The sequence below is a fragment of the Pollachius pollachius genome (assembly GCF_949987615.1).
Source record: "Pollachius pollachius genome assembly, chromosome: 8".
Classification (NCBI taxonomy): Eukaryota; Metazoa; Chordata; class Actinopteri; order Gadiformes; family Gadidae; genus Pollachius; species Pollachius pollachius.
This window is the reverse complement of record NC_136941.1, coordinates 22,364,709-22,382,092: the sequence shown is the minus strand read 5'-3', so window position 1 is coordinate 22,382,092 and position 17,384 is coordinate 22,364,709. Positions and strand designations below refer to the sequence as shown.

The following is a 17,384-nucleotide window of genomic DNA, read 5'->3' as shown; positions in this document are numbered from 1 at the left end:
GCGTATTTAAGTTTTCCACTCTGGAGGGTGGTTTCTGATTTTTGCGTTTTTAAGCCCCAAAAACGCCGTCACCGTCTAAATGAAAGGCACTTCCGATAAAATATTTTGTCGTTTTTACCCGCAAGCGTTCTCGTGTAAATGGGGCCATTGCGCCCCTCCCTCTGTATGAATTAATTTCCAATTTGGACCGCAGCTGGTGCAGTTCGGACCAATCAGGGCATCGCTTCATCAATTTGCGAGAGGCTTCTGCCATGGCTGTCAATCAGAGTTGCGGAAAATGGGCAGCACTCTCAATTACAGAGCAATCTAGGGTGGAAGGGAGGGAGGGAGATATATCATTTTGGAAATCATGCTCTCTTCTGCTTTTGCTATTTTTTTCTCTCTCTCTTTACATCTCTTGAATCTAACATACAGCAGCTCTCACTTAATACTGTGGGCCCTATCTTGCATCCGGCGCAATTGACTTAATCACTGGCGCATGTGTCGTTGCTAGTTTGCAACTGGCGCAGAGCGTTCTATTCCCTCCTGCGCCACGCGTCGGTAAATTAGGGAATGATCTTGCGCCCCAAGGGGCGGTTCGGCGAAAGGAGGAGGCGTTTTCTGGCGAAAACGTTCCCTGGTGCTATTTTGCAGTTTCAGAAACCACTTGCGCCACAAACCAGGAAATACCTGGTTTAAAGTCAGTGGCGCGTTGTTCAGATGCTATTTTAAGGGCGCATGCATAATGTTGCTTGTGCACCTCGCGCATACACTTTGCTTCCCTCATCTACCTAGCCACACATTCTTGGTAAATTATTTGGGAAAGAACAGCTGATACAGCGGTAATAAGTTTTACTTTTAAATCAATGCATCTGCAACACCGTACAGCAAACACATATTTTCTTGACACAGACGTCGTGTACATGCCCATAACTTTTAGGATTGATGAGTATTTGATCGTGAGAAAACATTGTTTTACCGCGAGTGAGTGTTAAAAAGAATGAATGAATGAATGCGGGCGCGCGTGTGTGTATGTGTAAAAGAATTAATGAATGTGGGCGCGCGTGTGTGCGTCCATCTGTTTAAACACACGCAAACTAAACACGTAACGCATATTACACTCCATGGCAATGTATATTAACGGGGGGATACATGCATATTATAAACACAAGTCGATAACGATAATGCATACAATACTGATAAGAAACGATGTTTAAAATGTATTGCGTATATCATTAAATAGAACCACAGTTACCGCACATCATATGTTATACCATATAAGTTTTCTTTGCCAAAATTTGAGGACTCAGTATTTCTGAAGTTGTGGAAGAAAACCTTATTTCATGTGTGAATTAGGCCGTATCATTTGGCCATAAACTGAGCCATTTGAAGTTTGAAATTCATGTGCATCTGTCTCATCGGAGACTGCAGACGCACTGTCAAAATATCAACTCGTAATTCAAATGCGCTCATGGCTCTTAAAGGGGATGGGAGCTGGCACTCTCATTGGTTTATTGCACGTTACGCCCAAACCACACCTACGGGTAATTATGCTGCTTCAGACCAACCCCTAAAGAGTAATTCTTTGCGCCGGTAAACTAGCGACATCGCCATAGAACTGCCCACAAAGCTACTTGCTCTTGGCTCTTCTCACTTGCGTTTCAGACGTTAAAATAGGGCCCTGTGTGTGTGAGTGTGTATATGTGTGTTTGTGTGTGTGTGTATGTCTGTCTGTCTTTCTGTATGTCTGTCTCTATGTGTGTGTGTATTGCTGATCATGATGTTTGTGTGTGTCGTGTGTGTGTGTGTCGTTGGTCATGTGTCTGTTTCTCTGTGTCTGTCTATCTGTGTGTGTGTGTGTGGTTGATCATGAGGGTGTGTGTGTGTCTGTTGACTGTGTGTGTGTATATTTGTGTCTTTGTGTATTTGTATATGTGTGTGTGTGTGTGTGTGTGTGTCTGTATGTGTGTGGTTGATCTAGTGTGTGTCTGTTTGTGTGCGTGTGTGTGTTATTGACCGTGTGTGTGTGTGTGTCTGTGCAGGACGTCAGACAGCGCATGTCCCTGTCCATGGACCTCCGCCTGCCCTCTGAGCTCCTGCAGAAGCTGCAGCTGGAGAGCCAGACCTCGCCGCCGCCGCCGCCGCCCGCCTGCAAGCCCCTCAGCCGCATCTCCCGGCGCGCCTCGCTGGTGGGTCCCGTGACACTCAGCCTCCCGGGACGGTAGATCGATCAGCTCAAGTGTGACGGTAGTCTGGCTACAATCTGAAGGAGCAGGGAGTGTCTGTCGCTTCTCGTTTGTTTAGAGCCAATCATGTGGTCGCAGCTGGAGGGGGTCTCTGTAAGCACGTGTTTGGCTATTTATAGCGAACACAAACTCAACAGTAGCTCACTGTAAAGAAAATGTTTGTAAAGGTTTTAAATTAAAACCACTGTCAAATACACCCATCAAAGTCCCCTTCTGAAAGTGTCATTGGATGAGTTATTCTGTGGTAGAATAAATCTAAAACAGTGAACAATGTGTAACTCTGCCCGTTCAGTTTCCTTCCACCAATGTCCCATGAAACCCCAATCATTTGCCAAAAATACCTTGTAATTTCCACAGCACATCACATTCAATATCCTCTTCTAGGGATAATTATAGGCCATTGTACCGCCTGGTAAATATCTTGTACTTTTGTTCTAAATCACTAGAGAATGTATGCATCAACAAAAGTGAATGAATCCCCATTTTGGGCAATCTAACAAGAATCTAAAAATAATCAAAAAATAAATGATTGTCCCGATTACCACCTGCTCCTCTCAGCCATCGATTGGGTTTTGTGTTTCCCTGGGTCCATGACATTCGATTTATCCAGACCACCCAATTAGCTTTTGAGGGAAAGCATGATCAGCATTAAGCTGAACTGGCTGGGGGGATGTTTCAAAAGAAAAATGTATCTAACTTTAAAAGATGGTTACTCAGAACAAACCCAATGTCATGTCACTATTTAAGACTATACTATATATCTTTCCTGGGCCTAAACTTTAGCTGGGGGCTGAGTGTTATAACACTATTGCCTTGAGGCCAATTGACTGCTTACTTACTTAAAGTTCTTCTTTGGCCATTGTAGAACAAAAGCACAGAACTTATACGCATTTTGAGCTTATGAGCATTCAGAAGTCTGAACAGCCTTCTGATTGCTCAGAAGCTCAAAATACATTCAACCATTTGCATCAACAGATTATATTAAAGTGTATTTCAATTACGTGTGAATAATGTGTTGGGATTGCCTGTGACTCCAACTCATTGTTTGTTTCTCCTGAGTATAAACTGAAATAAACGTCCAACTTATTATTATCCTTTGTGTTTGCTTCCTCGTCTCTGTCAGTCTGACATAGGCTTTGGCAAGCTGGAAACCTACGTTAAGTTGGGCAAACTGGGCGAGGTACGTACCTCTCAAATGACTGTTTCTTTTAATGAAGTACCTTTCTTACTTTGCAAATGTGGCATATTTCCAAGAAAAAACAAGATGGTAGAGTAGGAAAATAACAGAGATGAGGTCATGTTCTTACAAATCCCCTGAGCAGTTTTACCAATATAATGAAATAACTATAGTTGTAAATTGTATTGTGCTTGAAGTTGTATTTGCGCCTCATCAGACTTGACTTGTTGAACATTTGACAACATTGAACTCACACAGGAATCTCTTACCCCAAGCGTCCAGTTACACACAAACACGAGGCACACCCCCACGGGACAAGCTGTGTGTCCATTTAGCGTTGAATTTATTTAAAAACACAGCGGTATCGCGCAGCTTGTGAGCTAGGGAGTCTGGACTCTGAAAGGCTTAGTCTCCGCCAGCAGTGAGAGTGAGTCAGGGCCCGCAGGGCACGTCAAAACAAACGGCCAACAAACAACAAACAACAGCAGGGTAGCGAAGGGGACTTCCTGGCTGGGGGTCGGTTGGGTGCTAGTTGGGTTAGCTATGGCAGGCTAGCATTAGTCCTGGTCACATGACCCGTCAGCAGTCAGCGCAGTGGATAGCTCTCAAAGAGATGCTTTTATAGTGGACTGTCATGCCGGGGCGGGTGCCGGTGGGGCCGACCACTGGGGCCACACAGTCCTCTATTGTCGATATATTGAATCACTTCTATGGTTTACGTCTTGTGCCCTGAAGCCTCCGGTCAATCCCTTCAGAAGTATGGCCGTGTCCGCATTACTCCACGTTGTCAGGCGGTGGAAAGTGCGTGAGAAACACGAGGAATCGGTTGCAGTGTGCCATGTCTCTTTCATATATGTACTATGATGTGTCTGCGATGATATTTACGCATTCCAGTGAATTGTATAATACTATACATCTTCAACGTTATGTATAATGTCATGATTGATGACATTGATATCATCATGAATGTTGTCTGATGATTCATCATCTTCTTGATTATCTGCCTCTCGGATTTTAAAGCTGTGTTCTGGAGCAGTTATACAAAAAGAAACGTTAAAGTTCCTGTTTTATGGATTCATATGGTAGGATAGGATGGCGTACAATGTGAATTAATCAAAATGTGTGTGTGTGTGTGTGTGTGTGTGTGTGTGTGTGTGTGTGTGTGTGTGTGTGCGATAGGGGACATATGCCACAGTATTTAAAGGGAGGAGCAAACTCACTGAAAACTTGGTGGCACTGAAAGAGATTCGCCTCGAGCACGAGGAGGGAGCACCCTGCACGGCCATCAGAGAGGGTACGCACCCACAAACGCACACACACACACACACACACACACACACACACACACACACACACACACACACACACACACACACACACACACACACACTCTCTCTCTCTCACTTGCACACAGCGCACACAGAAATGTGCATGCATTCACACTGTGTGCACACCGCACACAGTTCACCTTCATGTTCATGTTCATGCTCTTTAGGACTGGAACACTGCTTCCATCTAGTGGCCTGGCTGTCATTGTTGGTTTAACATAATAAACCAAACACCATATAGATAAATATTTATCTATATTTACATGTAGAGAGAGAGAAAGATATATATATATATATGCATATTAGTATTGAACCGTGAATCTTAAACCTTGGCCCTCTGACTCCCCTTCCCCGTCACGGTGAAGTTACTCGCGGCGGCTGGCATCGTGAAGTAAGTTCAATTCAATTCAACAGTTTTTCTCTTTAACCATCCCCAGTGTCTCTACTGAAGGACCTCAAGCACGCCAACATCGTCACCCTCCATGACATCATCCACACAGAGCGCTCTCTAACACTGGTCTTTGAATACCTGGTAAGTACAGAGCCGTGAGTGGCCACTCAAACGCGCACACACACACACACACACACACACACACACACACACACACACACACACACACACACACACACACACACACACACACACACACACACACACACACACACACACACGCAGTAAACATGAATAAACAGCATAGCAAGTTTCTTCCTCTTATTACTCTGAAGGTGTATAGTGCCCGTCCTAACGTTCAATTTGACCCAAACTTTACCCAATGTTCAAACCACCTTGTTTGCCTTGTGAGGTTGAAGCACGCCTTTCCTCATACTGTGGAAGCTGTGGCTCTTTTGAAGCGCTCCCATAATCCAGTCGGACTAGGACCGCCGATGGGGTCTAAAAGCCACTAACATACACGCTGCAACCCTATATGGTTTTGTAGTTTTGCTTTCTGACGTGATTTTGCAGCAGTGCTCTCTGCCGGCTCTGATCAAGGCAGGGAAAGTCACGCACTGTGCACTGACAACTATTCGAATATTTCATTGGAAAACTCAACGATGATTAGAAACTTGAAATGATGTGTTCGGCCCCTAAGAGGTAATCAACCAGACAAATGTACTACACAGCACTCTCTTCCCCGCCCCCTGCTGCTAGGGAACGCTGGGTTCTAATAACTTATTTCGAGGAAAACATTTATTTGATTTTTGCCGTGATTGCCGATAACCGCCGGTCAGACAATTATAACTTTTTTAAAGAGACAGTATTAAACAGACACCCACATGCGTGTGTCTGTGAGTGTCATGCATAAACACAAACACAATGTTAATGTATCCAACCAATGTCTTCCTTATAGGATAGTGATCTCAAGCAGTATTTGGACAGCTGTGGAAACCTGATGAGCATGCACAACGTCAAGGTGAGACACGTCTGGTTACCCTTCGATAGATGGATAATAAAAACATCTTAGAGCTGGAACACACCTGGACATGTTAAGCTGTGGTGTATCGTGGGGTCCAACATACACTTCAATAAACTGCTCATTTGTTTTATCCGTACAAATATTCTAGAATTAAAAAGGAAATGTCACATTTCTCTGCAGATGTTAATTTGTCATTTGAGCAATCATTAATTAGCATCATTGAAAGTTGGCAAGCTATCGTTGCCAAACAGATGGATTAAATGAATGTGTTGGTCACCACACTGCCAACTTACACTTAACAGAAAAACAAAAAGGACTCGAAATGACTGTATTTTTAAACCTCCTCCGATATGTGTTTACCGGATCAATCTGTGTGGATGTGAGCTGTGGTCATTTTGTTGTTCAGTTTAATCTGCCAATGTTTTGATACTCGCGCCCTTCTCTCCATCTCTAGATCTTTATGTTCCAGTTACTGCGGGGTCTGAATTACTGCCACAAGAGAAAGATCTTACACAGAGACCTCAAACCACAAAATCTGCTCATAAACGACAAGGGAGAGCTCAAGCTGGCTGACTTCGGTACGGTGGGAGTCGAACCACCCACCCACCCACACGTACAGAATCACTTGTCTGCGCTACAATAGCAGTTACCATGCCAGGTTGAACTCCAATTATATTTTTACTGCCACTTGGAAAGAGCTCCTGTCCTGATCGTTTTAGCATCTTGCAAGCTGTAACTTAGCAACAGGGTCTTCTCCCGGGGACCTGCTTCCCTTTTTATCGCATATACCATGTGATCCATGCCGCAGGGGGAGGTGATGAGGAGGGTGAGCAGAGGGTGGGATACATAAATGACGTGATGGCTAGCTGTTTCGGATGATGTAGAGGCACGTTCAAGGAAAACTACACCCTGATATTGCAATCAGTCATTCTGGCCACACTCCCAAAACAAATATTAACAAGCGGTGCTCTAGTAAAAAGGCTTTACAGAAAGGAGCCCTTTGGGTAAGGGTACACACGTGGAAACAGTAACTTAGAACAGGCACTATTAGGGTATCACACCAAAAGACACACCCAGGTGACTTCCTCCCAGCCTGTTACTTCTAATAATCTTCATAATTAACACCATTTTTATTCCTGAAAGAAAATGTAAGCCGATGTTTTCCTGCATCGTATTCTCAGAATTTTTCAGAATTTGTGTACAACCAAGTTGAGATATCAGGTTAAAACTGAGAGCTGGCCAAGTGAGCCTTGTTCTGTATTGTTGTATCCATCTGAAGGACTGGACAGTGAACGTTGTTGAGACTTGTTGGGTCTTGCTGTGATGTATCTGAAGGGCAGGCCAGTGAACCTTGTTGTTTTGTTGTGTCTTTTTGTGTCTTGTTGTGTTGTATCTGACTAGCTTGCCAGAGAACCTTGCTGTGTTGTTGTGTCCTTTTGTTTATTGTTTGATTGTATCAGAAGTATGGCCAGTGAACCTTGTTGTGTTGTTGTGTCTTGTTGTGTTGTATCTGAAGTCTGGCCAGTGAACATCGTTGCATTGTTGTGTCTTGTTGTCTTGTTGTGTTGTATCTGAAGGGCCGACCAGTAGTTGTTGTTGTGTCTCATTGTGTTGTCTCTGAAGGGCCGGCCAGTCAACCTTGTTGTGTTGTTGTGTCTCATTGTGTTGTATCTGAAGGGCCGACTAGTAGTTGTTGTTGTGTCTCATTGTGTTGTCTCTGAAGGGCCGGCCAGTGAACCTTGTTGTGTTGTTGTGTCTCATTGTGTTGTCTCTGAAGGGCTGGCCAGTGAACCTTGTTGTGTTGTTGTGTCTCATTGTGTTGTCTCTGAAGGGCCGGCCAGTGAACCTTGTTGTGTTGTTGTGTCTCATTGTGTTGTCTCTGAAGGACTGGCCAGTGAACCTTGTTGTTTTGTTGTGTTGTCTCTGAATGGCTGACCAGTGGTTGTTGTTGTCTCTCATTGTGTTGTCTCTGAACGGCCGACCAGTGATTTATGTTGTGTCTCATTGTGTTGTCTCTGAAGGGCTGGCCAGGGCCAAGTCGGTCCCGACCAAGACCTACTCCAACGAGGTGGTTACGCTGTGGTACCGGCCCCCCGATGTTCTGCTGGGCTCCACAGAGTACTCCACCCCCATCGACATGTGGTGAGGACTATAGCCTGCCAGACCCCCCTTTCTCAGAGCACACAGTCCACCTAGAGCCACATCTCAGCTAGAAGTGGAGTTTAATTCATTGGTTACTGTAACTATGTTGTTGTTGTTAAATGGAACAAAGTTAGTTTGAGCTCTTTTTAAAATAAAATGAACCAGCCACTACATTTGATGTGTTAATCAAACAGATTATAATTGTGATCATTCATCAAAGAAAGCTGAAAATGTGTGACTCAGAGGTATTTTACAACAGAAGGGCTTATCAAACAGCATTGATGATTTCTAAAATGAATCCACTAAATGTGGATATGTGGATTTCTAAAATGAATCCACGCATCAATTTACTCGATGCGTGTCTATTCACGTCTACAGAGCACAGCTGATTAAGGTGCTGGGCAGAATAAGCAATTATGAGGTATTTTTTTATTGAAATCTCTCTGCTGGGGAAGAGTGTGAATAACACTTGTGGAGCCGGACTTCAATAACCCCTCAATAAACACTAAAGCACACTGTGATCGCCTTATCTTATCCAGCTACCGTATTGTACAAGCATCACACTCATTAGCCGTTTTCAATGGTTTCATGGCGTCTGCAATTATCACACATAACCACGGCTATATTTAGCACAAGCCGGCGTCGCTGTGCCAACCTTTCATTTCGGTGGCTGGCGGTGTAAACGCCGCCGACCCTCCCCCTCCAGCCCACCACGGGACGTCTTTCCACAGAGACCCTCCAGACAAAAGATACGCATGGGCTGCATATGTCATCCAGCCTCTGGAGAGTGTGTGTGTGTGTGTGTGTGTGTGTGTGTGTGTGTGTGTGTGTGTGTGTGTGTTATAGTATTGGCCTCCGGTGTTGTTTGCTTCCTGATCTTTGAAATGTTTGGCCTGTATGTATGTATGTATGTCAATTATGGCCCCAACCCTAGAAGGAGGGATCCCCACTCTGCGTTCCTTCTCAAGATTTCTTCCTTGCTAATTAATGGAGCTTTTACTTGCCCTCTAGGGGGCTAAGGTCAGGGAGGGGGGGAGGTCATAAACACATGGACTGTTAAGCCCTTTGAGACTGTGCCTGTGATTAAGGACTATAAAAAAACAATTGAATTGAATTGAACCTTTGTCCACATGTTGTGTTTCAAAGGGGGGTCGGCTGCATCATGTTCGAGATGGCCACTGGCCGGCCCATGTTCCCCGGAGCCACTGTGAAGGAGGAACTCCACCTGGTCTTCAGACTCATGGGTGAGCCCGCCTGCTCCCCTTAGAGCGCTGCAAGGCCATGTGCTGAATATGCTCTAGGTCGCAGTGGATCAGCTTGCAGGTCCATTCACTGAGTATGCTCTGGGTGGCAGTGGACCAGGCCAGTTCCTTGGGTTCTGGGATGCCTGCAGGACCTGGCCTGATCCATTTCCATGCATTGAGTATGTTCTGGATGGCAGTGGATCTGGCAAGGATCTGCAGGCATCCCACCACCCAAGGAGAGGGACCCCTTCTTGCAAACAACATCATCAACATATGCTGTTGTAACAAGTGGCTCGCAGAGTCGAGGACTTTACTTGAGTCGACGCAAAGAGCAAGCGTCTTCAGACTCAGCGGCGGCCCTCTACCAGAGCAGGGTTCAAACTCTTTTCTGCAACACGCCACTGGCTCAGGTTTCTGATTTAAAAAATGACAAAGTGTGGAGTAAATCCCTACAGCTACCAGGACCATAGAGGAAATCTCTGTACAAAAGAAAGATAACCCCTGTGACATTGTTGTGCGAGTGAAATGATGTATGTGGAGGATACTGGGTCAGAGTGAGCACAGCTTGTACACAGCATAAAGGGAAGGTTTCAGCATGAATAGCACTTAGCAACAGGCTGTTGTACCCATGTAGGACACGCTCCAAAGACTCAGTATTATTTTTTGGAGGGTTATCCCATCGTCTGACGTCCCTTACGAAGTGTACATTGACACATTAAATGGACGAATTACATGTTGACCCCTCCGTCCCAGGTAAGGTTGATGGCATGTCATGAGGATGGAATGTGCCTCATCTCCAAGTTTTATTGTGCAATATTTGCCAAATTGACATGTTTTCAATCATATAAGACAATAGGCCATATTGCCTGATCCTGGCACAGAGCTAGCTTTAGAGTAGTCCCCCAATATTCCTGGAGAAAGACTTTAAATAGCAAACACATAAATAAGTACAGAGGATCAATCCAAGTAGCAGCCAATTAAAAGAGAGAAGGGAAAAACAACTTATATTACTTTACAGGATGTTACATTCTATTGCAAAACTGCTGTCTACGTGTGTGTTTTAACATCTTTCTGTCCGTCCGTCCCAGGGACGCCGACGGAGGACACCTGGCCGAGCATCGGCAGCAACCAGGAGTTCAGGTCATATGTGTTCCCCAAGTACCGGCCTCAAGCCCTCCTCAACCACGTGCCCAGGTACCACTACCACCGGACTCATTACAGCTGGGAGACAGTCTGCTGAGCCTATGGCCCAGAAGGAACCACACACAGTGTTGGTGACTGCTGGTTAACATCACTGCCTTTTCCTCATAATAAACCTATGAGGCCTTTTGGCTTATTCTATATAACCCGCTGTCATTGATGTTGACGTATGCCAAACATAGCAACACATTTTTGTTATTGGTTCTCTGTTGTCCTCTTCTTCCATCTGATGTGCAGTAAATTAATGACAGAAAGAGACAAACACAAACATATTCTCTAGTATATAAAGGAAGACATGCAATAAATGTATGCATTCACAAGTCACTTGCAGGTGATTTGCAATATTCCTGGTTATTAGCGCTAACAGGGATTTTTAATCTGAAAACGATTGTCACAGGCATTGACACTCCACTACATTGTAGTTTCTCTGACATTTTTGATTCTGGTTAATCTGCATCCCTTCCTGCCTTGTCAGCTCTTATATCCTACAGTTCAAATTTTATTAATTTTGTCTCCCCAGGTTAGATACAGAGGGAATCGATCTACTGAATGCACTATTAATGGTAAGAGAAATTATACTGAATTAGCACCATGAGGTATTGTACCAATCAGTATCACCTACCAGAAAGGTTTAGGGGCTGAAAGCAGCTGAAGGTAACCAGACAGTTTTATACTGTATAGTAATATACATTATTAGTGACAATTATCAGAATATATATTTACCTTACAAATACAGTCAAGAAGAGTGTGAGACGTATTATCAACAATGGTGAATCCTGAATAGTAGTAAACTTTGCTCAGAAATGTATTTTCTATTAAGTATCTTTTAATTGTAATTATTACAATTTGGTTTTTCTAAAGGTTAAATAATCTGTTATCATTTGAGTGTTAATGTGTTATGGTTAAACACATATAACCACAGTCAGTTTAAAGGCAGTGCATACATATTTAAGGCTGTGGTTAAAAGAAGCAAATTCCTTGTAATGAAATGGTGGAGGGATACGGTTCTCATCATGGATGACCTCGTGTTAGGGTGTGTAATCGCTGGGATTTCCATTACCTCTACAGTTTGACACTAAAACACGGGTCAGCTCAGAAACGGCCCTTCATCACTCCTACTTCCTCAGCCTGGGGGAGAACATCCATAGCCTGGCCGACAGTAAGATCCACACACAGTGACACACCACCATAAACACCCCGGACACACACACACACACACACACACACACACACACACACACACACACACACACACACACACACACACACACACACACACACACACACACACAAATACGCAGACAGCAGTGAACTATGCATGCATATGTGTGTGGGCTCAACCATAAAACAATAAGACCAAAAGAGCTCAAATTATATAATATTAAGAGCATAGTTAAGCTTCAAGAGAAAAATATGTTATTTCACGGTACTATCTCAGTTCTTACATAATAGTTATATATTCACATATGAAATATTAACTAATTATTGTGAAATCATAAATAAATCGCATGAACAAATATATGCAATTGAACTGACAGAAGTGTGTGTCTGTTGTGTGTGTGTGTGTGTGTGTGTGTGTGTGTGTGTGTGTGTGTGTGTGTGTGTGTGTGCGTGTGTGTGTGTGTGTGTGTGTGTGTGTGTGTGCGTGTCCACAGCGGCCTCTGTGTTCTCCCTGTCTGAGGTGAGGCTGCAGAAGGACCCGGGACACCGTAGCTCTGTGTTCCAGGCCCCAGGTGAGACCGACCACCACCTCTGCACTGTGGTCCTGTTGCTAAGGTTCAAACTGTGCTCCCTGTTCATCCATCCCCTCCGCTGTTAAACAGGAGAGAACTAGTTACATTGGAAATATTTTCCAATGGACAGGTTATTTTCTATTTAATCAATGAACCTTATTCACTTAGTGGCCTTTGTTCTAAAAATGAGCTGGATGGGAGCCTGAATGTGGAAATGGAACCAAGATGGCTTTTAGGTGAGATGGCCTTTAGGTCCTCAATCCTGTACTGTTCTTGTAGAAAGAAATTACTGAAATTATATTTTCAACGATTATATTACGACAATTTCATTGGAATAACTCAGAAATACTTGTTTTAAACAACTGCATATTCTATTTGAAGATATATTTGCACAACTAAACAGGAAGTTTAAATACAATTTTTTTGCAAAAAGAGGCATTGGTCTCCTCTCTCTCTCATCTCATCTTAAAGGTCCCATGACATGCTATTTTATGGATGCTTTAATATAGGTTTTAGTGGGCCACCAACACAGTATTCAAAGACGTTCCCGAAATTCAGCCGTGGTGCAGAGTTACAACCACTCCGAGCCAGTCGCACATTGACCTTCCCCCAAATACGCTGTTTTGGTGTCTGTAGCTATAATGCAAATGAGGAGGAGCGAGGCGGGTCAAGGAGGAGGGTGGGACCTGAGGAGCTTGCAGCCACGGTACCAAGTGCTCTGTTTACAGTGGTCTATGCCGAGGCGCACACAGCCTTTTGCCGTGTTCTGTTAATATTCTAGAACACACGGGAGTCCTGGAGCTCTATATCTAAATAATATCATATTATACATGGATATTTATATCGTATAATATATATTATCACGGCCAAAAGCTGTGTGAGCCTCCAGGCGATATTATGAATCTCAAACGACCGTGTAGGGTTCTCCGACGTCTCTTGTTCTTCCACGTCCACATCAATCTGAAGTAGACTGAACCACGACATGGAGGAGAAAGGGATTGTTGACCGCGGTTGTCTCCCGCCGGAGCCTTGCTGCCGAGGGACCACCGCCTCGGCAGCGGTCAGCGCTTAGGCACCAACGCCTCCTGCAGCGCCGAGGCGGTGGTCTCTCAGCAGCGGGAAGCGGGGCTCAAGCGGGAGACATTCGAGGCCAACAATCCCTTTCTTCTCAATGTCGTGGTTCATGTACTTCAGGGAGTCAAAGCCAATGTTCCTTTCCCCCAATTCATTGTCAACCATGGCTGAGATAACCCCCACTACGAGTCTCGTTGTGGAAATACCAGAGACGAGAGTCCGACGTGTTATGCGCCATAACACCAACAGCGTGTACAACACTTTGTGTGTACGCGTGTGTACGACACACGCGTTAGAGTCCTGGAGCTCTATATCTAAATAATATATAATACATAGATATCTATATCATATAATACATATTATCACGGCCAAGCTGTGTGCGCCTCCAGATGATATTATGAATCACAAACAACTTCGTCGGGTTCTCCGACGTCTCTGGTTCTTCCACTTCCACATCAATCTGAAGTAGACTGAACCGCGCGCTGCCTGCTGCCCGCTGCCCGCTGCCGGGCGGTGCTGCTTCGCGGCGGTGGTGCCTCGAGGCAACCGGCAGCAAGCAGCATGTCGCAGTTCATACTTCAGGGAGTCAAAGCCAAAGTTCCTATCCCCCAATTCCTTCTCAACAATGGCTGAGATAACCCCAACTACAGTCTCGTTGTGGAAATACAAGAGACGTCAAAGAACCGACGTGTTATGCGCCATAACATCAACAGCTAACACTGTGTGTAATCACACACACACACACACACACACACACACGTGGCGCTCGCACGGTCGTGTCTCATTGGCGGGCCAAATTCTCTGGGCGGGCCAGGGAGAGAAAGGGTAGGAGTTTAGATCCTTTATGACGACATATGGGACCACATTCCAAATCAGCGTGCTTGAGCCTCCGCTTTTTCAAAGGTGAGCAGAACACCTAGTGCTCGTTTTACACCGAACGCAAGTTTTAGCCACTGGGGGACCATAGGCAGGCTAGGGAAACTCATATTTATGTTAGAAAACCTCATAAAGAGAGATTTTCATGCCATGGGACCTTTAAAACCGCTTAACCGGGGTCGGGTCTCGGGGGTCTCTTCCTTTCCCGGGCCACATTGACCAGCTCTGACCCCGAGGCGGTCCCAGGCCAGTGTTGAGATATAATCTCTCCACCTAGTCCTGGGTCTACTCCGAGGTCACTGGTCCTGCCTGGAACACCTCCAAAGGGATGGGTCCTACCAGAGGCCTGAACCACCTCAACTGACTCCTTTCTAAGCAGAGGAGCAGCGGCTCTAATCCGGGAGGCATTGGTCCTCATGGGAAATGCAGTACATTGTAGAACATGTATTTTGGGTGATCAACAATCCCAGGGGAATAACTTGATTAAGGTACATGCCCTTAGATCTTAATTGATCTATCTAGAAACTGATTCCATTTCATCTCTTGTTATTGAATCCAGTTATTGATTTGAATGTGTGTTATCTTGTTTACTTCTGGACGCAGGCCGGGGCAAGAACCGAAGACAGAGCATCTTCTAGAGGCTGGCTCTGCCGACGCTGAGGACAACACCTCATCCATGAAGACCCAGGCTCATAGGAACAGACAACATGGCCCACTCGCACCACACACACACACACACACACACACACACACACACACACACACACACACACACACACACACACACACACACACACACACACACACACACACACACACACACACACACAAACAAACATCACAGGCTAACACATATCACAGGCACACAAATAAATGGCACACTAACATGGTGCATCAAATACTCGTGACCACCAAGATGGCGACAAGCAAGGGTTTCCTTTTGAGGATGTACTCTCGGCTGCACTTGAAACTCGTTGTGAAACTAGCATTCAGGATCTAACTCATGTTAGATCACGAATTCAAGGCTAATATGCTGCGGAATAGTCAAATACACTAGAAATACATGTATTTAGCCTCACACACACACACACACACACACACACACACACACACACACACACACACACACACACACACACACACACACACACACACACACACACACACACACACACAGACAGACACACAGACACATCTACAATTCATTCCAATGCACAAACCGAAAACACACTGCATAAAGTATCTATACCATATTTCAAGGAAAATGACTTCCTAACTTAACGTCCCCCTCCCTGACTTCAGAGTGGATCAGTAGCAATAGCTGGGACGTACATTGAGGTGAAGCTTCACCATCTCTTCCAGCAGTGACTCTCGGTGTCGGGGCTCGTTGTAACAGTGTTACGGGTGTATGCTCGCGCGTAGGGGTGTGTTCTTTTGTTTTAGTTGAAAAGTTGCCTTAGTAAAACTCTCTGCATGATGATTTGGCTGTACTCAGAATCTGTGACCGATGGGGCTCAAGTGTAGCACGTGTGTGTGTGTGTATGTGTGTGGGTGTGGGTGTGGGTGTGGGTGTGTGTTAGGGAGATACTCCAGCAATTCCCTGTAAATAGCTTGCCGCCTGTGTCCGTTTTTCCTATTCTCCTATTGCACAAACCAGAAGTGTCCTCTAGAGTCAGATCCTGAACCCCCCCCCCCCCCCCCCAATGCCACCACATGCCAGCTTGAGTACTGAATCAATGACCTCTCAAATGTAGCATATCCTCATTTTAAAAGCGGGGACTATGCTCATACTACAGACAATTTTGTTTTACAACAACAAAGTAAAAAGTTTAATTTATAATCTGAAACAGAGAAGTGATCAAATGTTTGCATTTCTGAAGCCGACAAAACATACATTTTCGTACTTGATGAACGCCGATTTATTCTTTATCTAATTCCAATTGATTATAAGTTTTACCATTAAATTAATTAGAATAGAAAATCAAAAGTCTATTCGAACTGCACTAAATCAGATCTGTGAAGATCAGAGTATAGATTGCAGGCCACTTCAACGATGTTTGTGTGAGCGTACAATGGTCTACAATGGTCCACTGCCAGGAGAACACACTCGGGTGTTATGCCGCGCATATAACATCACTAAGCACTCCCATATCAGCTACTTTAGCATTTCAATCTAATAACTAATCTAAGGCACTGTGTGCTACGCTAACACTGGTGCAGACCCAAGGTTATTTCTTCTATTTTGCTTCAACGTCTGGAGCAAGGTCACTGAAGGCCATGGTGCTCGGCTGTTGTTCCATGAATACTGCGTCACAGCTTGCTCAAGAGGTGGAGGTTCATGATTCATTCCCCCCATTAGCAGGACAAGGGGGTCCCAACGACCACTACCAAAGTGCCCTGCGGTCAAGCGTTAAGCCTGCATCCATGTCAACATTCACTAGTTGCATATGAATGCGTATGTCTAGTGTTGGATTGGAGTGAAAAGGTTGAAGTCCATACGTTCTACTTATTGAAGCAGGTTGAATATTCAGGGCCAGAACAATGAGGAGATCCAAAATACCCCGCTTTTTAACCCCAGCACCCCAGCCTTCCCCATTGGCAGAAGTGTTACTGTGTGTGTTTTGTTGTGGTTAAAATAAGCTATTTTAAATACTTTACTGAAATAAATAATATATAAATATTGAATTATAAATGAATTTTAAAAAAAATAATGTGTACATATATATATATATATATATATATATATATATATATATATATATATATATATATATATATATATATATATATATATATATATACAATATACATAGATAAATAAATATACATATATAAATAGTTTAAATGTATTTTAACAGAAGTTTTCAAGTTCTGTCAATTTTATGCTGAACGGAAGAAAATAATATTTAAGCAAACACAAATTCCAATTGTATATGATGTCTAAATGTTTTTTAAATATGAAAAAGTTAA

The 17,384-nt window shown here is 44.2% G+C and overlaps 1 protein-coding gene across 3 annotated transcripts in view; it reads left to right on the top strand.

Annotated features, from left to right (window-relative positions):
- Positions 1-15,570, top strand: part of cdk18 (cyclin dependent kinase 18) — a 36,486-nt gene extending 20,916 nt beyond the window's left edge. For 2 of the 3 annotated variants that reach the window (XM_079740831.1, XM_079740830.1), the window contains 13 exons: positions 2,022-2,168; positions 3,349-3,405; positions 4,582-4,696; positions 5,168-5,262; positions 6,080-6,142; positions 6,600-6,723; positions 8,167-8,287; positions 9,434-9,531; positions 10,620-10,725; positions 11,252-11,294; positions 11,800-11,890; positions 12,387-12,464; positions 15,018-15,570. In XM_079740831.1, coding sequence (XP_079596957.1) covers positions 2,022-2,168; positions 3,349-3,405; positions 4,582-4,696; positions 5,168-5,262; positions 6,080-6,142; positions 6,600-6,723; positions 8,167-8,287; positions 9,434-9,531; positions 10,620-10,725; positions 11,252-11,294; positions 11,800-11,890; positions 12,387-12,464; positions 15,018-15,052 — 1,173 coding nt within the window. In that variant the 3' untranslated portion in view covers positions 15,053-15,570. Of the gene's footprint in view, positions 1-2,021; positions 2,169-3,348; positions 3,406-4,581; positions 4,697-5,167; positions 5,263-6,079; positions 6,143-6,599; positions 6,724-8,166; positions 8,288-9,433; positions 9,532-10,619; positions 10,726-11,251; positions 11,295-11,799; positions 11,891-12,386; positions 12,465-15,017 lie in introns of those variants that run through there. The other variant, XR_013812012.1, reaches the window with a different exon arrangement.
- Positions 15,571-17,384: the final 1,814 nt, after the last annotated feature.